This window comes from Plectropomus leopardus, chromosome 7 (assembly GCF_008729295.1).
Source record: "Plectropomus leopardus isolate mb chromosome 7, YSFRI_Pleo_2.0, whole genome shotgun sequence".
In the NCBI taxonomy this organism is placed as follows: domain Eukaryota; kingdom Metazoa; phylum Chordata; class Actinopteri; order Perciformes; family Serranidae; genus Plectropomus; species Plectropomus leopardus.
Genome location: NC_056469.1, coordinates 33,699,850 through 33,722,985, shown reverse-complemented (window position 1 = coordinate 33,722,985; position 23,136 = coordinate 33,699,850). Strand labels below are relative to the sequence as shown.

Sequence of the window (23,136 nt, the reverse complement as noted above, 5' to 3'; positions counted from 1 at the left end):
TTATTAGCCCACAGAGCTTTTTATGAAGTGTATTTTCCATCTATCGGGGACAAAGTGCACCAGCATTCGTCGTTATGACATCACGGCGACAGATTCACTGTCAGGTTTTATCTGCAGTTTGTTCATGTTCAGGTTTGTCATTTCAGCTACAACAAGCAACAGCTGCGCGCGCACACACACACACACACACACACACACACACACACACACACACACACACACACACACACACACACACACACACACACACTTGTCACAGGTCCAATGATGCCTCTTTACTACAACCGATTCATGAGTTATGAAAGGGAACATTTATCTGTTTTTTGTGTTGTTGTCTTGTGTTATTGTAGTTGTTGTAGTTGTTGTAGACAAAAATACAAAGAAACCAACACGTCCTCATCCCAACTCGTCACATGGTGCCGCTCTGTCAGCGACCTTCTGCGTCTACTTATGACGTTTTACCGTGATGTCAACAAATGCACATGATGGGATGAAGTTGCACAGCAGCACATGGCAACAAACGTTGACACTCAGGATGGTTGGGATTAGGCAACAAAGTCACGATGGCTATGTTTAGGCAAAAGGGGCCAATAGGAAAAGTGCAAGAAGAAAAAAAACAACTCACATCCACACAGGGAGCAAAATCCATATTCCTGCATGAAAGTGGGTTGTTTATGGGACCCATGAACCTCCCACACGCCTGCCCTATAAGCGCACTCACACACATTAAATTATGTTGTCACCGGCGCCGTTTTTGCCTCACACGTCTGCGTTTCAACCGGTTCCGTCATCCACATTCTCAAGTGACGCCCCCTGTGTGTGTTGCACGTGCGTTTGTCAGCTGGTGCCATCTGGCCGGTTGCTGGTGTAAAATAACAACGCCAACAGTTCTGTCCGAGCGTGTTTTCATCTAGCGCTGTCCAGCTGCGTTCTGGTTGGATGTGGAACGTGGCTTTTGGCTTCACACTTGTACGCCAAAAGCACTGACAAAATGGACGTATTTAACAAGTTCAGAGTGAGAACGGGCTTAAAGTGCCTATTGCTAGGACCTGTTTCGCCCCTGTAAAAGTTCTCTAAATTGTCCCACAGGGGGAGCTCCTGCGGTGGACACGCACCAACGGGCGAGACCCTGAAAAACTACTACTCCTGCAGTGGAAAAATAGTATATGACAGTTGTTTCGTAACTTAACAGAGGAATCTAAACATTAGAGAGTCACCTGAATACGGTCAAATACAGACAAAAGCAGCCGATCTTATAGAGACACTTTTCAAGTTTCCATTACGGATTTGTGCAGAACTTAAGCAATATTTTTGAAATGTCGATAAAACACAATTACACGATAACTGCATTTCCATTTAGTGATGTTCTGTGAATTCTCCTCTGGTGATAACATCCCAGTAACCATGGTGATGGATGTTCAAAACATTAGCAGCTTTATTTCTATTGCAGCCACCGAACTAGCCGTCACTATTTCCAATCCAAGGCCACGTAGGTGTATTATGGAGCCATGATGGAAAGGCGAGCCCCTTATACGTGGGAGCGGCCACGTGTGAGGGATTTCTGGGAGCTGATAGTCCACTATTTCACAGAGGAATTGTGGATTCAAAACTTTCGGATGATCCACTCAGCTTTTGAAGAGTTGTGTGATGCAATAACAGCTCTTGTAGCTCCTGCTGCATCATGAGGGAGCCAGTTCCTTCTGAAAAGCACATAGCCATAGCATCATGAGACCTAGAAAAGACTAAAGTGTTTCCATTGCAGTTTTGTGAAATATGGCTTTTTCGAATCATCTGAAATACCACCTCATGCAAGCATAGAAACTCTTTCTGCAATAAATGGAGTTTTTTTTTCCAACTGTCGTGTTTCCATTGGACATAGTTCATATTCACAATTTCAATTTACACTATTTGAGGGTTAAAACACGGCTACTGATGAAAGTGTTGCATCATGTTGGCCCTTCCTTCTGTCTGTAATCCTTCTTGGTAAAGTGTTCTTAGCGCAGTCAGCGGGCTGCGTGTGCACGTGTGTGTCACACTGAGACACTCCTGGCTACTCATTGTTTGGCTTTTGCCTTGAATAGGAGACACACGGGGAGGGACATGGTGTCCGCCGCTCTGACAGGAGCCGCATTCCAGCGAAGGTGAACACAAAAACAGGGGTTAAGCCACTCCCCTTTGAACCAGCTGCATCCCTGGATTATTGCTAAATTCTTTCTGGGGGTTTTCACTTGTCAGAACAAGCAGAGGCACAACGTCAGCAATACAGAGACGAGTGCAGAGAGAGACACAGGGACAGAGAGACAAGGTGTGAAGAGACAGGGCAAGAGAGACATACAAGGAAGAGTTTGAATTTGAATTTTCAGGGGGAAAACATAAGAGAGAGAGAGAGGAAGAGAGAGTGAAACACACACACACACTGAGGGGTGTGTCTGAGCAATTTAGTTCCTCAAGGAAGTACAACTCAACATTATCTTAAGACAGAGCGGCAGCGCTGACACAGGCGCTGCAGGAGGGCTGTTTGTTCTGGTTCTGCTGCTCGTGGTGATCATGAAGGGAAGTCATTAAATCAAGCGGCCGGTGCTGTGAGACACAGAGCAAAAGGGACGCACACACCAGGAGGGAGGGGGACGCAGCACACACACACACACACACAGGTAAGACAAATTATTTATCAGACGGTAAAAGAAGAAAATTCCTCTTGTTCTTCTTTTTGTTCTTTGAAACATTCAAGAGCGTTCACGTCTGGGGAGACTCAAAAGTGTGTGACTTCTCTCCACTTCTTCATCTGGAGCGCGGGCTGGGAGACATGCTCGCAGTCATGCTGGAACATGCACAGTGACATGCACAGATGTGGAGCTCACACTTGTGTTTGCATGGGCTGGGGAGTTTCTCAACTCCAATCTGGAGGCAGTGAACTCTCCCTGCTTCGCTGGCCTACTTTGATTTGAAGCACATTAGGTCGTAAATACAGAAGGTTTGCAGTGTCACTCAGATACAAGCTGAGGGCCTCTGCTGCTGCTGATGACGCTGCCGTTTCTGGCCAACTGCCGTGCGTTTCGCTTCCCCTCTGAGGCAGCGCAGACGGGCGGCCAAGTTGAGCAACGACTCCTCAGTAGAGTTGTGCAATGTTGAGAGAGAAATTGCAATATGTGCTTTTTGAGGATTTCAAATAAGGTTTTGTCTTTTAGCAGAAAACAGCCTACGGAAGAAAGAGCATGAATCATGATTTGGCAAGTAAGAAATGCAAAAGGCAAACTAAAGCTGAATCCAACCAAATCCTTACAAAAACATTTACAAATAAGGAACTCAATATGCTACTGAAGAACGTTTACCCTTTAAACCAGGAAGGACAACACTTTTCTTCTGCTTCTTGTGCTTCTCTTGTGCTTTTTTTGCGCTTTTCTTACATTTAGATGCCTTTCACAAGTATTTAAACCTTTCAACACTCAGCAAATTGGTTTAATTTTTTTAGAAAAACATGGGAAAAATGGCAATGAGCATCTTTGGAAAAAAATGTTCTGCAAATTGTAAGAATTCAGTAGATTTAGAATTTTTTTTTTAAAGGTAGGGAATGTTTGGAGAAATATATTTATAGTTATCATAATCATTTATTTGAAATTACTTTAAAGAATTATCATATTTTTTAAGCAGCTTTTTTGCATGTTTTTTTTAATCTTTTATAAAAAAAACTTTATTTATTTGATTGTTTTTGTTTTTTTCTACCAATTTTTCAGGTAATTTATTTTAACCTTTAAAAAAAACAAAAACATTTATTAGTATTTAGTATTTTGTTTTTTTCCTTCTAATTTTAAGGTAATTTACATGTGTTTTATTTTTTATTTATTTATTTATTTTTTTTACCATTTTTAAAACTTTGTTAGACTTTTTTGTTTTGTTGTTCTGCTTATTTTCAAGTACTTTTTTGTGCTTTTTTTTTATTATTATCCAATAATAAAAATTTATATTATAAATTATACAATTTTTGGTCCATATGTTTTTGAGCTACTCATTGCCATCCACTCATGTTTTTGAAAGAAATCTGCCCAACCACTTTGCCTCAAAACAAGAACTGCACATCTAAACCTGCAGCCATGTTGGTTGAAAACAAACAGCGGAAGTGGCATTTCATCCTGACAGCACGCTGACGGCGCTCAGAGAGCTGCTGTTACTGTTAATCCTCCGTGCCTCATCACCAGGGCCCAGCTCTTCAGACAGAATCTGATCGGATTTTGGCTATCGATTAGGATCAGATCTTTGAAATGGATTGTTGAAATGGAAAAAAAGGATTGTGAATTCAGGTTAGAGTCTTCCCCAAACTCACACTGTGTTTTTGCTTTGTCATCTTTGTGTCAACTACAGAGTCACCTTAAATACATGCGGTTATAAGATAAACCACAGAACATATCGGGGACTTTTTGACCACCGAATGCACGTCTGGTTACTGAACGCTGCTAATTTTAATTGGCTGTTGAAGTCTGTGGTTTGTGAAAATTTGTATGCTGTTTTGACCAGGACTGGGACTATTTTGAGTAAAATGAAGTTCAAATAAAATAAAAAATAAAATAATAAATAGATAAAATAGAATCAAATCAAACAAAAAAACAAAACAAAACAAAATAAAATAAAATAAAATAAAATAAAATAAAATAAAATAAAATAAAATAAAATAAAATAAAATAAATTAAAATCAAATCAAATCAAATCAAATCAAATCAAATCAAATCAAATCTGCATTGGTTTTGATCTGGATCAGACATTTTGTTTTTGTTTGTCAAAACCTTTTTAAAAGGATCAGGATACTTTTTATCCCAAAATCAGGATGATCCTGATCTCATCAGAAAAATGGATTTATGCTGGATTTCAGGAACAAAATGTAATAACACTTTTAAATGGGTCAAATATGTATACATTTATCTATATTTCACACTTGATTTGTTTTAAAGTTATTGTGATAACGTAGATAAAGTACACAGTGGGCTGTCTATTACGTCTTTCATTGAGATAAATATAAAGAAAAGTATTTTGTCCCCATAAAATGTTACCCCAAAAAGCTGGCAGCATTAAACAGAAATGATTTAAAGTTTCAGTACTGAAGGTCTGTTTCATTCTCTTTGGTGGTACCTGCAGTGATAAGCAGGAACTGAAGTGTGTTTGTGAGCAGATTCATTATTTAAATCAGGTTGGTAAATATATTTTTATATCACAAAGTTTATAATACTAAAAATTCAGGTGATTTCATCAGTCGGTCACAAGTTCAATTACTGTTGTGTCACCTTGTTATAATATTACCTTCAGAAAGCATAAAGAGTTACAGTTTTTTTTTTACTGTATACTGAAAAAAACAGTGCATTAGGTAGAATTGGACGTATATTATACAGCAGTTTGTTACACTGTAGATTTTTGCCAAATGACATGTAGATGTCAGCATCCTACCATTATTTCAGTCTCAATACCGTAAAAGACATGAACATTATATTACCATTAAATATACTTCAGTAATTTATAGTAGAATATTAAGTTTACAGAGTAATATTGGCTCTAGAAAGTATCAAGATTTTAACACGTTTTATTGTATTTTGAAAACAACACCCCCCAAAAAAACGATATAATACTGTTAGAATTTGGCCATATTTCTACAGCAGTATTTTACAGCCATTTGTTACAGTGTAGCCACATTATGATGTGAAGTCCTATTTCGAGCTCTGCTTATCCCAGTTTGGTAATATGGAAAAGTTTGTGTATCTGGCTCAGTGTGATCCAATTCAACGTTTCATTGAAAAACCAGCACAAAAGCAAGATGGATTAGCTGATCCTGGTCAGCAAAACATGGGATTTCCAAATCTGGATCATTCCAATCAGGATTAAATCTTTTAAACGACTGGGCCCAGTAAAAAAAAATTAATTATTTTTACCAGTTGAATACAACCAGTCTGTGATCTCAGTGATGGCTTTTCGACAGCAGCCTCCTGGTTTCTATCTGATGGAGTGGTTCGTTTTTTTTTTTTTTCCTGGAACTTTCTCATTGTTCGATGTGATCAAACAGAGAGCCGACCCCCCCGCCAGCTGCAGCTCAGTCTGTCCGACCGTCAGTCAGTGAGGACGTCCATCTGTACGGACGCACCGCTGCACTCTAATAACACAGAGAGGTTCAGTCTGAGCATCGGGTCAAAAGGAGCGGAGGGGATTCACACACCCGGGCGAGGTCAAAGCACTGTGACACCCAACAATGGAATCATTTACTGAATATGTAATAAAATTTGCTCTCAACCTGATAAAAAAATTAAAAACAACAACTAATATTGTAATAATTTGACCAATAATGTAGTTAAATGTCCTGACTGATGTAATTCTAATAACAATTTTATCAATATACAATACAAGTGGTAAAACTGATAATCTGTTGACCCGTTTTAAATAAACCATGACACCAAGAAAGCATGACAGACATGAAAAAATGATGGCAGCAAAATGACACTTTATAAACTGAATAGATTTTAAGCAACAATGTGCTAAAGCATGAGTTAATATTTATTTTATTTAGCTGATCTGACTCATGTTTATCCAGATATTAAAATTATGTCAGCTGTACCCAGATATGTAGTTAATCTGAACACATTTTGCTCAGATATTTCGTAAAGCTACATTCTTTTTGCAAAGATATTTAGTAAATCTACAATAATTTTGCACAAATATTTAGCAAATCTGAATATCTTAAGATATCTTAAGACTATCTGAAAATTTAATAAAATGATGTTGAATTAACTTTAATTGCATTTAACCTTATCAAAAATGTAATAAAACCCAATAATGCAAAAATGACCAATATTGTAAACAAAAACAAAACAAAAAACAATCAAAAAGTCCAATCCCGACTTTTCTAGTTTAAAGGAGGACTGGACGAAAACAGTTTCTGGGTACTTCCCCTTACTTACACCCTGATAATTTATTTCCTAAAAAAGGTAAAATTTCCATCCCTTTTTTAAATAAATTCCCAATAATGTAATAAGGTATTGGAATAAAAATGTTAATAAGAGTCAGGACTTTTTCTGACATTATTGTTAAAGTTATTACATTATTAAGTTTGCCCATCGGATATTTTCAGTAAATACTTACGCGTGTTCACTGATGTCTGATATACGTCTTGCTTGTATTTTATTTTTTATTCTCTCATTTATTTTCCATGTTCGAAATAACGATCTAACTAGCTAACCAACCAACAAAATGCACATTTTATTACATTTTCACGAAGTTATGACATTATTGGGTGCATCACAACGCAGAAACAACCAGAAGCCACTTTTACTCAAAAATGCTCGTCCACGAGTTCACACATGTCCACAAACAGTGCGTCTCTCTGCTGGAGTCATCTGAGGAATGCTAAATATTTACCTCTCCTGGCTGCCTGCACAGACCAACCAATCACAACTCTCTCTCCGACTGCCCATTAACCTGACGTCTGCTCACCGCCTGCCTGTTAAACCAACTCTGAAACCATGTAGCAGCTCCACCTCTGCTCTGTTATTTTGCGCTCCTCCGACAGCAGCAGATATCTCACACCGTGTTGAATCCAGCAGGTTTATCGGAGAGACACAAACACTTGAACACGCGATGCCTCACTCCCTCCTGCTGTCAACAACGCTGCTTAAAAGCCCTTCAATCCATCTGTAGCAGAAAATGGATGCTCAATATTGAAAGTGTCCTCGAGGTGACCGCCTGAACGCCGCCCATTACAGAAAAGTGGTTTGCAGCGATGAGCTGCAGTCACACAGAAGTGTTTGACTCTGATAGATCTGCAGAAAACAAACAATAGGAGCAAAAAAAAGCCGAGTGTCGACCCGTCTCCAGCTGAGGAGGACTGGCTGATGACTGCACTCTGTGCACGTCCCTCAAATCCCTGTAGTCTTTTTTAGCAAATAAACGAGATTGAAGCACGAATCTGAAATAGCTATCACGCTGCTCCACTTCCATTATCACCGTTCAGGGAAATTAATCTAATGAATGTTCTCTAATTCCCCACAGGGAGCCGCAGCTTTGGTAACAAAGCGAGCTATTAGGAATGTGACACTTGTTCACAATAAATGGTCGTGCATGTAAAATGGGACGCAGTGAGAGATCCTATAAAAGTGACTGTTTGCTTATTATGGATGTTGCAGCAGGGGCCGCAGAGAGCCATGGCGAGCCACGGCGAGCGCTGCGGATTTCCATGATATGATCATTAATGTGAGCGAATCACTTTTTTAGTTGATTACTGAGCCGCGGAGTCGTTTTGCTTAAAGTGCTGACTGCACATCGCTGCAGCTGGACAATGAGAATATTATCATTTAAATAACATTATGTAGCTCATACTTTTCAGTCATGTGAGTGCAGACCCCCAGAGGGCAAAACATGGTTTCAATATGGCGGCCAACTGCGGCAAAAACTAGCTAAAAGCCACCTTTCGTGTCCACATAATGCCCCTGGACAACAGCTGAGAACGTGGCTGGACAGAACTGGTCGCATGTTATTTTCTGATGGCACCTGATGCGGCTGCCCGATTCACGGATGGGCGATGTCACTTGAGAACATGGCTGGACAAATCTGTCGTATCAGCGTGATACGCCACAGAACAGCGGAGTGGCCTCCGTTTTCACTGTGTCCACTTCCTGTTCACAAACTTTGGCCATAAAAATGCATTTCTAAAAACACTTTAGGTGAGAAAAAGGCATTGCAGTAACATAATCTTGATTTATATTCAATCAGCACTACCTAGTTTTATTGTTTGATCGGATTTCGGTCCAAGTTTTAGAGACAAAGAGGGGCTTGTGTCTCTCTTGGTCTGCTGTAAAGTCTTTGAGGACATGGTGGCAGCCGTTGGCGGGAAATATGAATATGTGGAAGTAGAACCTGCAGTTCAGGCAACAGCCCCCCAAGAGCCAGAGAAACTGCCAAATTTCTCTGGGGGTGGGGGGGGCTTCACTACCAGAGGGGCAGTTTTTTTTTCAGACTCCAGGTAATTAAGGGAGTCACTGGGTTTCGGGGCGCTGACTCTCTCTGTTCCTTCCTCATCACTGATGCATCTGCGAGAAGCAGGTATGGACCTGCCTCAGCTATGCAGCCTTCCTGCTCCTTACACATACATGTCCACACAGGCCAGGAGAGGGACTCTGCACAGAAAATCACACTTAAAGATGCTCAGCAACGGTTTCGACACACCTAGTCTATAAATGTACAAGACCACATGACACAGGAAGTAGGAGAGGATACGCAGCAGCCTCCGTGGCACTGATGCATGCAACTGATTCTGCAGATCTTTCTTGATTGTGTCAGTATTTAGATGATCAAGCATAAGCTTTTTGCAAGGGCACATATTTCTACTCTGATCCATTTATTTATTTATCCTTTTATTTATCTATTTTAATTTTAAATGTATTTATTTCATTTTATTAATTTATTTGTTTTATTTTTTTCATTCATTTATATATTTTTTTATATATTTATATATTTTTTGTTTAATTCTTTTATTTTTTTATTTATCCTTTTATTCTTTTATTTATCTTGCTGATGTGGGGGTTTAACCTCATTCTGCTCGCCTAGTTTTTGGTCTCTGAGAACATCAGCTGAATGAAATGTAAATGTAATTTTTCCTCTGTAAATGATCCACTTCTGCCTCTTTCATGTTAAAGATTAGGGGGGGGATTAAACATAATTAAAAGAGGAATTCATTCAAACTGTGTTGACAATAAAAGATAAACAGTGGATTTTGTGGTTGTGTGGTAGCGTGCAGTGAGCGTGCTGATGACCTCCCAGGGGGGTTAGCTTCTCTGTGATGGATACTAGGTGTGGTTACAGTCTCAGTGGAGAAACTAAAAGCCTCTGTAGAGTCTCTTCCATGGTGCAATTCCCTTTTGGCATCATGTGTTCATGTCAGATACAAAAACAAACAAACACACAACAGAAAAAACCTGTTTTAAATGCCATGAAGTACACTTAATTCTAGAAATGGCAAAAAAATTCAAGTTTGAATTATTAAAAGTTGTGAGATGATTTTTTTTTTTAAAGGTGACAGTCTGAAGGTTAGACAGTCACGGTAAAGTCCGCAGGGTCTCTAGTTTAAATTCCCACATCATCTGGGACATTTGAATAAGAGAGGTGAACATATGTTGCCCTCCTCGGCCTCCAGAGCAACAAAAGGTCGGCCCTTGAACGCGGCACTTATCCTCCGACTGCTCCACTGGAGCTGCTCGCCTGACAGAAAAGATCACGCCGTACGGAAACTCCATGTGAAAATGCGCATCCTCGTCTTCAAGGCTACTTCTTTAAATATATTCATTATTTTTGGTGCAGCTCTTACATTTGTATTTATGGGACGGAGTAAAAAGGAAAACAGAAGTGTTTCTATTCTAAACTGACGGGCTGGATTAGTAATAATCTGGTGTCACAGCTGTGTCATAAAGCCCAGACGCACAAAACAGACATTTAATTCTTCCTTTATGGAGTTTTACAACACCACAACTTTGCTTTGTTGCCACATTCATTGTTTTACTGCCACATCTTCACTTTAAATCCTTCTTATTAATCCAGAGATTCTCAAAAAGTCAAACAGCAATATTTTATTCCTTTTCCTCTGTTCCCAACTGATCCAGCCACTGGATCCAGATTTTTCCTTAGACATTAGTTTAAGGTCGACACATGAGATAAATATATAATAATAATATTATAAAATCATAAAATGTATACAACATGTGTGCTTAGAACACAGTGAAATAAAATATACTGCAAAACTATTGTGCAAATACTTAAAACTGCAACCAAAAAAGTGCATATTATTGCTCAATAACATAAAAATGCTGCAAAGACACAACATGTTAATGGGCCAAATCGTACCAAAACGCGGCAACAAAACAGTAGATGAACAGCAGGGAATGGCACTTCAAAGTAAAAGCCCTGTGCAGCTAATTCAAAATAAAGTTTGGTTCTTTACAAACTTTTCATGTTCAGAAGTCACTTGTGGTCCATTCAGAGTGGACCCGTGACCCACTTTTGGACTGCAACCCACCAGTTAGGAGCCACTGCTCCAGAATGCTTTTTACGAATATTTCTGTTAAGCCCATTTCTCTCAAAAAAACATAATAAACAGCTTGGCAAGAGACGTCCCGGAAACTGCAAATAATCAGAAAAAGATAACAAAAAATAAACTGAAATGTAGCTGCAGGTTTTCTTTAAAAAAAAAGAAAAACAACTTTTAGCACTGTCTTGGGGTCATTGTGTATTCTTTCTTCTGTCTGCTTATTTTCAGGTTATTTTCTTGCAATTTTTTGTGGCATGTGTTGTTAGGTTATTTGTTGTCCTCTTCCCGTGTTTTTGAAAGAAATGGAGCTGATTAGCTAACATTTCAAAGTGTTAACTCTTTGTTTACTTTCTCACTGATGTTTCTCCTCTCGTGCACTGAACTAAAAAAGATTGATTTTGCCCATTGACGGGCTCTGCCGTCTCCAACACCATTCAACCTGCTGATTGATCAAAAAAAAAGCCGAAAAGGGCCGACGAGGGCGGATGAGGGCCGATGAGGGCGGACGAGGGCGGATGAGGGCGGATGAGGGCCAATGAGGGCCGATGAGGGCGGATGAGGGCCGATGAGGGCGGATGAGGGCCGATGAGGGCCGGCAATCGCAAACAGCCAACTGTCGTGGGCCAATACACACCAGCGAGCTCACAGTCCACTTAGAGAAAGCTGGACTCATTCACATTTAGTCTCTTTGCCTCTGCGACTGGGAGAGTTATGTGCTAGTCAGTCCTAATATAATATTTCTCACCGACGCTGTAAACCTGCAGTTTTAATCACCAAACAGACGCAATTTTAAAACTGTTTTTTCCTTCTCAGGGAACCATGGACTCCTTCAGCTCCAAGGACATGGCCTTGAGGGCGCAGAAGAAGATCCTCAGCTCCATGGCTGGAAAAGCCTCCATCCAGATGTTCATCGACGACACCACCAGCGAGATCCTGGACGAACTGTACCGCATCTCCAAAGAGTACTCGGGGTGCAAAGCCGAGGCCCAGAAAGTGATCAAAGACCTGGTAAAGATCGCCGTGAAGATCGGCGTGCTGTTCAGGAACAACCGGTTCACCACGGAGGAGCTGAGCGTGGCCACAGACTTTAAGAGAAAGCTGCACCAGGGGGCCATGACGGCCATCAGCTTCTACGAGGTACGTTTCCACAGATTACTTTCCAAAGGCCAAAGTCCGGGCGCCAAACGACGATCATACAGATTAGACATGCACAGATGGTAAACAAGCAAATTAACAGCATTTACGACCAACACGGCCACAGCAAAGAAGCATTAAGTCAACAAACAAGGGCCGCCGTTTTCAGCAATGAAAAATTGTGTAAGATGACAAAAAACAAAAATGTCCATCTTCATTAACCCTTTAACACCTTCATCGACATCCATTTTGTTGTGCCGCATATAGACACCTTTCAGAGAATTTAACCTCTGAAACCTGAGAAAATTGGCTTAATTACTTTTAGAAAATGGGGAAATAAAGCAATGAGTAATTTGACAAAAATGCAGTGGAAAAAAAAAGTAAATGTAACAAGAAAACAGCCTGAGATAGATTGGTGGGATTATTAGATATTATCAAAAATAGGGAAAATGTGTAGAAATTCATTCTTATAATTATGATTTTAAAATCATGTTTCATATTTTTTTATTATTATTACTAATTTGTTTGTTTTTTTTAATTTATTTTTTCAATATATATTTTAGGTCGTTTTGTAGTAACTTTTAACTTTTTTTGTGCTCATATTTGGGCCATTTGTTGTAAAGTTGCTCATCACCTTCTTTCCAAGTTTTGGACAGAAATCAGGTTCATGTTTTAAAGGGTTAAATGCAGTGGCTAACTTACTATATTATATCATATTTCTGCCAATATATACCCCTAAATTCTACATACTGGGGCTTTTATAATGATATCGTTGTATTTTCCTCATGAACGTGCAGATATCCTGATAAAAGACTTGATAAATTCAGAATACGAGTTTATCCTGATAGTTTCATCTACTCAGCTCACAGTTGTCAGATTATGTCTTTTATCAAACACAGATATTAGAGATTAATCTTCACAGTATAAACCTTTTCACATTGCGTATTCCCCGTCTGCTGCAGGTGGACTTCACCTTCGATAAAGCCGTGATGGCGGAGCTCCTGACCAGCTGCAGGGATCTGCTGCTGAAGCTGGTCAACACCCACCTCACCCCGAAATCCCACGGGCGCATCAACCACGTCTTCAACCATTACTCTGACCCCGAGCTCCTGACCAAACTGTACGACCCCAGCGGCCCCTTCAGACCCAACCTCACCAAGATCTGCAAAGGACTCGACAAACTGATGGAGGACGGGACAATATGACGCAGAGACATTCAAAGGTCGCACAGACACTGGGAGATCAACAGGCGGACTGTTGGACAACACGGGTGTCACTGCTGCTGAGGACAGTGGCGTGAGACAAGTGATCCGAGAACTAAACTGTTGCCACATCTTTCTCAAAGAACAAATAAAGTTGGTTTGCATTCTTTAAGTTTCTCATGTTTAGATGTGATATAAATATATATACTGTACCATTGTGATATATTCTTGTCTACTCAGACAAAGCTCGAGGAACTTGAACATAAACTGGTTTTTACCACATCAGCTGTCTTAATTTTGATGCCATCCGATGTTTAAAATATTCCAGACCTTGAAATGTTTGATTCAGAACTACTGATGTTTGATATTTTGGAAGGCAGGTTAAAACAGCTGAAGAGAAAAAATGTCACTGTAATGCAGCGCCGCCATCTGCTGGTCAACAAGATGCTCTAACAATTCACTGTCCTCTGTACTCAAACCACTGGGAGACAAAAATAAAGCAAAGATCCCCACAGAGGACAATTACTTACACCGATACTTTGCAGGCTGAGCTACAAAACATGTTTAGAGACATCAACAAAAAGGCCGACTCTTACACGGTGTTGACTGCAGCAGCTTCATCGTTAATCCTATGATTCATGTTTTTCTGGCTGTCATACAGACAGGTGTTTTTCTTTGGTTTTACACGACAAAAATCCACAGACAACACACTCCACCTTACAGAGCAGTCCAAGATTGTAATTTAGAGCTCAACTGCTGAAAACTTATTTTGTGTGTGTGAGAGCAATAATGTGGAGAAAAGTCAGGTCAAATATTAAGTCTGTATAAATACTCTGCAGGATTTTCCTAAAGAGAAAAGTCAATACATAGACTCATCCAGCAGTAATCCCTCTCAATCATCACTGGGCCACTGTCAGAGGTGTGGACTCGAATCACACGTTCAATGACTCAAAAAAGACTTGCAACTTGATGTAGACCTCAACACCAATAGGAGGGTTTCCATTACAGATTTGTGCAAAACTTTAGTGATATCTTTAAAATTTTGATAAAACACAATTGCCAGATGACTGCATTTCCACTGAGTGATGTTCTGCAGCTTCTCCTCTGGTGATAACAGCCCAGTAACCATGGTGTTCAAAACATTAGCAGCATTATTTCTATTGCAGCCACCGCACTAACAGTCATCATATCCAATCCAAGGCCATGTGGGCATGTTATGGCACCATGATGGAAAGGCGAGCCCCTTATACATGGTAGTGGCCACGTATGAGGGATTTTTTGGGAGCTGATTCCATGATTTCACAGAGGAATTGTGGATTCAAAACTTCCAGATGATCCGCTCAACTTTTGAAGAGTTATGTTATGCAATAACAGCTCTTGTAGCTCCTGCTGCATCATGAAGGAGCCAGTTCCTACTGACACGCACACAGACACAGCATCATGTGACCTAGAAAAGACTAAAAAGTATTTCCATTGCAGTTTTGTGAAATATGGCTTTTTTAAATCGCCTGAAATACCACCTCATGAGAGTGTAAAAACTAAAAACTAACCAACTTTCTGATAAATTGGAGTTTTTACAAAATTGATGGGTTTCTATATTTACAATTAAAATCTGCACAATTTGAGGGTTAATGAAAATCCGCCTTGTGACCTATGACTTCACTTGAACTTGAAACTTTTGACTTGTAGATACTTGATACTTTCCCCAAAGATAATCTGGGAATAAAGTTGGAATTTTTTGTCAGTATGAGTATTCACGAGACAAAATTCATTGTGTTGTGTTTAATAGTGCTGTATGCTACGGAAGTACATGAGATCATTACGTTCAGTCACACTTGTTTTGACACATACTCTTCATAGGCGTCCATAAGTTTTGTAAATTTAATATATTTTTACTCTGTTGATGAAAAAAGCATTACATTTGGTCATGAGCACATTTTGACTTGTTTAGAACTCGAAACTCAACGTTTTGGACTTGGGACTTAATTCAGAACTTAGTCGTTAAACATTACCCTGTAAAAAATGTATTAAGTTACATACCTATTCAAATTACTTATTACATTTGGTTACTCTTGAGCTGAAAAAGACCTAAAAATTCATCAGTGCATAAATGTTGCACTTTACTTTGTCTCAGCGGTTTTCTCTTTTTCTTGCACATCAAAAAGATGTAAAGCAACACGTGTCATTCAACGTTTTAACTTTTTACTTTCATGTGCGACCCCTTTGTAAAAACCAACATCTTGATTAGAAACTGCCATTTTTTATTCTCAGTAACTATACCTGATTACAATGGCATTTATATGGTAATTACTGTCAGTACTAGTTACATTTAACTAGTTACTCCCTGACACTGCTTGTGACTTGTGAGTAGCGACCAGCAGCATCCACGAGACACTCACACGAGAGTCAATCTTCAGCTGGCTTTTACTGTCTGTGTCGAGCGTGTTTCCACACAGTAACAGACAATCCTGCAGAGTAAATCTCTAAAGATCGAGTGCTGATGAGAGTCCACAGTTTCTCAACCTGAACATGGGATCAAAACCTTTTTTTTGTTTTATTCTAAAACGAAACTTGAGTGAAATAATAATAAAGTTATCACAATAATAAAAACATTGCTGTCGAAAAATATTCTATGAGACCTGTTTTTTTTTGTTTGTTTGTTTTTTAAATTTGGCTACATTAGAGATAACAGCAGTAACAGACGTTTCAAATTATTAGCAAAGAGTGTGTTATTGTGACATGTAGTTTAACCCTTAGAAACCAGAGAAAGCATGGAAAAATGCAATGACCAAGAAATGTCCCACAAACTGCAAGAAATTAGTCGAAGGTGACAAAGAAAATGACAGGAAATTAGTTTTAAAAAAGGGAAAAAATAATTACTAAAAAAAAAAAACCTACACAAAAAGGTATGATTGCAATTATGTTTAAAATTCTTTACAGAAAAAAAAAATCATAATTTTTTTTTCTTTTTTTTTAATTTTCTGCCCTTTTTTGTTTTTACTGTTTCTGCACTTTTCTTTTTTTTTTCTTAATTACAAGCGATTTTCTCTTAACTTTTTAATTTTTTTTGTTGCTATTTTTGGGACATGTGTTTTCATATTGATAACTGCCTTCTTCCAATGTTTTTGAAAATAAAATCAAACCAATGTTGCTCAGATTTCAAAGGATCAGAAATGCTTTGAGTGATCGAAAGTCTAGAGAGGTGCTATAGAGAAGAGGATCGTGACGTCAGTGATATGGATCAGCGCAAAGCATTTTAGGACTTTGAGAAACAGACACGATTATAACGAGTGAGTACTGTACCGGTTGGTTGCGGTGATGTTCCAAAATGTTGTTTGCCAACCACGAGTAAACCTCAAAGAAGAAAGAAAAGAGACCAAGGAGGGAAAAGTGCGACTGAGTTCATGTAGTTATTCAGTTTTTCCAGTTTAAAACCAGAGATGCTGCATTATTAACTGCCATAACGTTTTCTCATGACCAGCGTGTTAAACTAATCACTAATGGAGTGCAATTTTTCAGATTTCCAGCTTGGAAAGCAAAACAATAAATCTAAGGTCGCCAGCCAAATAAAACCGCACAGCATCATGGGAAGCAGCTGGAGGACAAACAAACATCCCCTTCAACAACATTTCGTGTGTTCACGTCATTTTCACACAGATAAATAAAAACAAGTCTGACAAAAACAACTGTTAAAAAGATGCCGTCGCCTCCGCTAGAAAACCCCTCACAGACACTAGAAAAAATTGTTTTCTTGGGTTTAACGTCACAAAACAGAGATATTTATGTGTGTGGCGAGTAAGTTAATTAACTTTTATGATTCCTGAACTGCTCCAAATTGTAGACGCTCACTCCACAAAAAGTAAACAACACTTTCGGAAAAGTTACATCTGGCAGGTTGTTAAAATAACCTGAGCGCTCCTTGTGTTCATACGTATTGAGGCCGTTTAATTGCTTTATTTTTTTAAGTAACGCTCCTTTGCTTCCTTCTTCAGCCTCTCTCGGCAGAATATGTTGCACTGGCTCTTTAGACTTCTTTAATGCAGTTTTTGGCAAATTTGTAGTTATAACTTTTTGGTGCATACCGCCACAAACCATACTGGATTTCTGGTGAGGCTGGTGAGGATGGATGTATTGGTGAGGTGTGCCCTAACGTGTTCCCAGAATGCATTGCGTCATGACGTCGTTGCCTATTGGTCCACAATGTTACAGTGAACATGAATCATATACTCGCCGTAGCTAAAGGTGTTAGTCAGAAAACTTGCCGTGAGGTAGCATCACACACGAACCGCGTGCTGATTCGACCATATGAAGAGTCACATGACTAAACCGACTGTGTCCGCAGATTCTCATCTGTAACATTTCACGCTTTTGTTTCCTGCTCGTAAAAACAAACAGCTTTTGGGTCACATGAAGCGTTTCATGATCTACAGTGTCTCAACAAATAAATAATTCACTAAGTGCAATATTCATTTAAAAACCTGTAAAAAGACTACAAGGTCTGCATCAAATGGCAGTATTTTAAGTGCCACACCACACAGCGGCAGGCGGATCAGTGGAGAGCTCGCTCTTTATCTCCGATGCTCTGTTTCTTATCCTGGAGGTCAAACCTGCCGCGCGGCTTTCTGGGGAAAGTTCCTTTAATGATCAGAGTGAGACAGCAGCAACGACCCGTCACAGCTGGAAGATCTCATCCTCCCGGTCTCTCAGTTTGGTGAGTTTGGTGACAGTGAGAGGTACGACCACATGTGACGCCTGCTGCTGCGCTCTGGAAGATAACACGGCGCTCTGCGACCTTGTGAGCGGCCGCCAGTCTGACATCCTGCTGCTGCAAGCTGCTTCGAGGGCCGCAACCCTGCAAAGATTAAACAGATGAGGAGATACAGTGAGTATGTAGGCATGAGTCACAGTCGCCTGCAGTCATCGCTGGCAGCTTTCAGGGATATTCTGACAGAGCGCCTTTTTCTCTTAGAGTGTGTTTTCTGCTCCGGCATCAAACAGATCTCCAGTGAATTATATGCATATACAATATGCAAGTATAAGTCTATTTTTAGTTGCAATGTTTGGTGCCAAACTTGTTGGAAGTGTTGCATAATATGGAGATTGATGGGTGTGTCAAGTGTTTGACTTGTTATAATTTATTTAAATGATGCAAACAATGTTTATAGTGAGGTGAAGATCACTGGGTTAACACACATTTCAAAGTACAAAGATTTAAAACTCGTCCATGACGTAACAAGGATGTCTGATAAAATTTTCCATGATGATTCACAATTTGTAACACAAACATTGCTCCAGCTTAAAAAAAAGCAGTATAACTAAAAGGTCGCAGCAGGACACGGCGTCCTTATGGAAACTTTGGGATTCATGATCCTGCATGTTAACCCTTTGAAACCTGAGAAAATTGGATTGATTTCTTTCAAAAACATGTCTAGAAGTCAATGAGCAACTTAACCCAAAAATAAGCAAGTGACAAGAAAAAAGTGACAAAAAATTTACCTGAAAATAGGCACAAAAAAAGGAAAAAATGTTTTTTAAACATAATTTTAAATAGTTTAACAGTTTGTCTGTACATTTTCTCTCCCTCTTTTTTTAAAACTTATTTTGAGGTAATTTTCTTGTCACCTGTTTCTTGTCAATTTCTAGGACATTTCTTGCCAAGTTGGTCATTGTCTTTTACTCCCATGTTTTTGGAAGAAATCAAGCCAATTTTCTCAGTTTTAAAAGGTTAAATAGCTTGTGAAGGGGCATCTGACTACAGCTCAAGAGGACATAACATGTCAACAAAAGTCATTTTGCGTCCCTGTTTTATGGCGGCTGATCTCGTCTTCTGCTCCGAGGGTAAGGAGCTCCTGGACCTCACTGTCTTCACTATTTGTGGACGTTTATGGCCGCTGTTGTTCCTCTTTGAGTTAGCTGCTGACTGCTTTTTAATTCTCCCTCAGTGGGTCACACACATAACACGCCGAAAAAATGTCACACCCGTCCTTATTGGCGGTCCTGTTTATACAGACACTGATTTTAAATCTTTTACTGCCTCCCTTGGCGGCTTAAAGATGAGACAAGTCTGTCCCCCCATTCTGCAATCGCATCTTTTACAAAGAACGGCACAGCGGCATAAAGTCACAATATTTCCTGCCTTGAACAGACAGTGTGATAGGGATCCATGATAGTAGATTTTTTGCCAATAGTCAATATGCCGATATAAAAACTTGTCATTTAGCCAATAACTGATACCGATATGGATATCTCCACTTTTTTATCCCACCATATTTTGGTGTTCATCCAGTCTCTTCTGTGGTGGAATATTCTGCAAACTCTTATCGTGATGGCCCAAGTGTATGTAATATTCATTCACTGTGCAAAATCAGAAAAACACATCAAATAAAGGCAGATGTTTTGTACTTGTTCACCTTTTTCAATGATATAAAAATATAATATCAGCAGAAATCAGCACGTTGGCAGATGCTGTTATTTAATTTTAAAGCCAATATCGGCTGATACTGATAACGTGCATATTTTATTACGCAAAGAAATTAGAAAGGAAAAAATATAAAAAATAAAAAATGTATGTGATGGTAAACTAATGTTGCCACACGTCAACACGTTTGAGTTACTTTACACAACAAAATTTCACAACTTTTTCAAAACCTCCAAGGCTTTTTTTTTCTAAATCCATGACTTTTCCAGGTTCTCCATGTCTGTGGGAACCCTGTTGAGAGCAGGAAAAAAGTATCACACACTGCGGCTCCATTTCTCTTCAATCCAGATGCCGTTTGGGCCTTCAGGCCTTCATCAGGATCATTTGTGTCTGTTGATTTTGAAAATGGCCTCGAGGGTCAAAACATCATCTGAATTAAAAAGAGATTCATCTGCAGGTGAAGTTTGTGATACTTCTCTCCTGCCGTCAGGTGTTTGATTTGGACCGTAAACAGTAAAAACAGGTCGGAGCTGGATTTAGTTTCGTCCTTGTGTCTTTGATGATTCCGTTTCCTGTCTGTCGTGTTTTATTTCTTGTTCAACTGTAGCTTAACTCAGAGAAAAAGATTTCCATCTCAAGGGACTTAAAAATAAAATATGAATTATATTAGCACTTGAAATTAGGGGTCCACAGATCATCGGCCTGGCTGATTACCGGGGCCGATATTTGGCATTTTGACGATTATCTGTACGGGCGTTTCACTTTAATGACTGCTGATAAAATTAATTAATAAAAAGGTGCAAAGAGAGTGTCAGCATGGGAGGAACTTTACCTTTTTTAAACCTCAGGGAGATATTTTTGTTGATTAATATTTTTTTAATTTTCACTTGACTTTATAAAAAGAAGTTGCACGGTACTTGTTTTAGTGTTGATTAAACATTTACTTAAGTTATTTAAAGTTTTGAGTTATTTTTAATTCCAAATTCTAAATACTGACAGAAATTTTTATTTTTATTGTAAATGCATATCAATTCGAAATATTGTTTATTGGTTTCATTAGCTACTAATAATTGGTAGTTGTATTTTAATTAGGGCTTGTAAATACATACATTTAAAATTCTAATTTTCAGTTTTTATTTATTTTTTATATTTAATGTTTAATTCCTGTACATTGAGAGTAAAGCTAACCAGAGTCAAATTCCTTGTTTGAGTAAGCATACTAGACCAATAAAGCTGATTCTGATTCTTGTATCAGCCCTGAAAAAGCGATACCGGTCGACCCCTGCTTGAAATGCCGATCAGGACCAAGAAGGAACTAAAACAGAAACTGACAGAAATATGAAGGGAGCTGTGTGGAGAAGCAGGCAGTGAGAGCTTTGTTTTCGTACCTTTTCTCTGCCTCTTGGCATCCTCTGACAGCAGCCTGCTTGGACTGACTGATCAGGCCGTCCAGCCTTTTCAGAAAGTCCTCTGGAGTGAGGTCCCTGTTTCTGTCGTCGCTCCCTGACCGCCCATTCTGAGCAGATTCAAAGCTGGCGCCGTCTTCTTCACTGTCCTGCTCAGCTACATCCCCCCCGTTACTGCAGCGCTGCGCGTCTGACAGCACGGGGATCCACAGGGACTTCTTCAGGAATATTGAGTCGTTGGTGTACAGCCTGTTTGCTCTTTTGATTTGTTCCATCTGAAAGAGAAGACTACCTCATCAAAACTAGATTTCAGCTAAAGCTAATCTAGCTTATTTCTAAAGACGATGGTTGATAATTTTTGCTTTATTTTACTGAAATTAGGAGCACTCATGCAAATTGACAACAATTACATAAATAAATGATTGTTTATGCTATTTTGCTTGTGACTTTTAACACAAGATACAACTTTTATTTTACTGAGCAACAATAACACATAAACACATTACAACAAGAAGAATATTTATATAAATGGTATTTAGCAACTGTTCTGTTTGTCAGAAGAAGGAGGTGAAATCTGCAGTGAATTAAATACAATTCACAGCCACTTAAAGTCGCATGTCCCTCCTTTTCAGTCATTCATTCATTTTCTGTAACCGCTTGTCCTCGTAAGGGTGCATGTCCCTCCTCTCAAACCAAAATAAAAAAAGTAATACCTCACCAGTGCTTAAAAATATACTTAACATGCCTCATTTTTCCTAAATACCTCAATTTAAAGTTGTATGCCCCTGCCCTAAAGCCAAATAAAAACAAAAGTCCCTCCCCAGCTCTCAAAAATTAAAAAAATAATAAAAATACCTTGCTCACCCTTTTTACACCACATCCTACCTCCTCATAAATAACAAACAACATTGAATATTAATTTGTATATCTGGATATGACAAAAAAGGATATTCCCAGAGACATAATAAACTGCATTTCTAGTATTTACTTTAAATTTTGATTTAATAAATTCAAATGACTTAAACAGATAAATGTGTACTTACAGTGACTCCATATTTGAGGGCCAGGCCTTGCAGAGTCTCTCCGGGCTGGATCTTGTGTTCAATCCGTCTCTGGTGAACCGGAGAGAGCGGGGACCGGACCAGACTGCCGTAAGACCTGGTGCGGCTCCCCCGGAGCAGGCCGTTCCCCCCGGCCGGCACAGAGGCTCGCTCCGCGGACATGATCGTGGAAAACTTGGCGTGAAGTTGTCGACCCGAGCGGACGGCGGTAAACTGGTTACCAGTTAACTTTCACGTTGTTCCCATCGTGATAATAAAGCTGACGTCACCGACACGACTCACTAAACTAGCAGCTTAGTTAGCATGCTAGCTCAGTTATCAACCTCAACTAGCTGATTAACGCGGTTAGTTTGTGTTTTCAGAGAGTTAAACTGTTTGTGCCGCCGACTGAGGAGCCTAACACACCGTTACCGACATCAAGTTACTTTACAACAAGTTTCACCTACCGGATCTGTCAAACAACGGCCGAAAAGTTGCAGATAAAGTTGTTGATGTTTTCATGTCTCGTGCAGTCAGCTGTCTGCTGTTGCCATGGCTGCCGGGTTCGGGTCCCAAGAGGCGTCACGAGCGCTGCGTTCACAACTGTTGGAAAAAACGCAACTTAGTGAAACCTTCAATAGAAAGTGGTTTACAACAACGCAGAAAATTAAACTATAAACTACTACTAAAAATAAATATTTAAAATTCCATACTGGTTTAATACTGATCCTATCTATCGTTCTTTGTAAAGATTGGAAATTAAAAAAAAAACAAAAAACAAAAAAACTCTTGAACCATGTACAGAAAACTATATTAATAATTAAATTTAATTAATGAATTATATAAATTATATTACAGAAAAAATACCCATTCTACTTCTTCTTGTTTT

The 23,136-nt window shown here is 39.2% G+C and overlaps 2 protein-coding genes across 3 annotated transcripts; one reads left to right on the top strand and one right to left on the bottom strand.

Moving 5' to 3' along the window:
- Nucleotides 1-2,252: 2,252 nt before the first annotated feature.
- Nucleotides 2,253-13,663, top strand: tnfaip8l2b (tumor necrosis factor, alpha-induced protein 8-like 2b). 2 transcript variants are annotated; one of them, XM_042489278.1, is made up of 3 exons: nucleotides 2,253-2,649; nucleotides 11,858-12,184; nucleotides 13,144-13,663. In XM_042489278.1, exons 2-3 carry the CDS (start codon nucleotides 11,867-11,869, stop codon nucleotides 13,384-13,386), a joined length of 561 nt encoding a protein of 186 aa, XP_042345212.1. In that variant the 5' UTR covers nucleotides 2,253-2,649; nucleotides 11,858-11,866; the 3' UTR covers nucleotides 13,387-13,663. The 2 variants fall into 2 exon arrangements, with proteins under 2 accessions (XP_042345212.1, XP_042345211.1); XM_042489277.1 differs by having other exon boundaries at nucleotides 2,254-2,654; nucleotides 11,861-12,184.
- Nucleotides 13,664-16,475: 2,812 nt separating this feature from the next.
- Nucleotides 16,476-22,793, bottom strand: lysmd1 (LysM, putative peptidoglycan-binding, domain containing 1). Its single transcript, XM_042489276.1, has 3 exons — nucleotides 22,251-22,793; nucleotides 21,190-21,482; nucleotides 16,476-18,235 (listed from the first exon to the last, which is right to left on the bottom strand). Exons 1-3 carry the CDS (start codon nucleotides 22,428-22,430, stop codon nucleotides 18,055-18,057), a joined length of 654 nt encoding a protein of 217 aa, XP_042345210.1. The 5' UTR covers nucleotides 22,431-22,793; the 3' UTR covers nucleotides 16,476-18,054.
- Nucleotides 22,794-23,136: the final 343 nt, after the last annotated feature.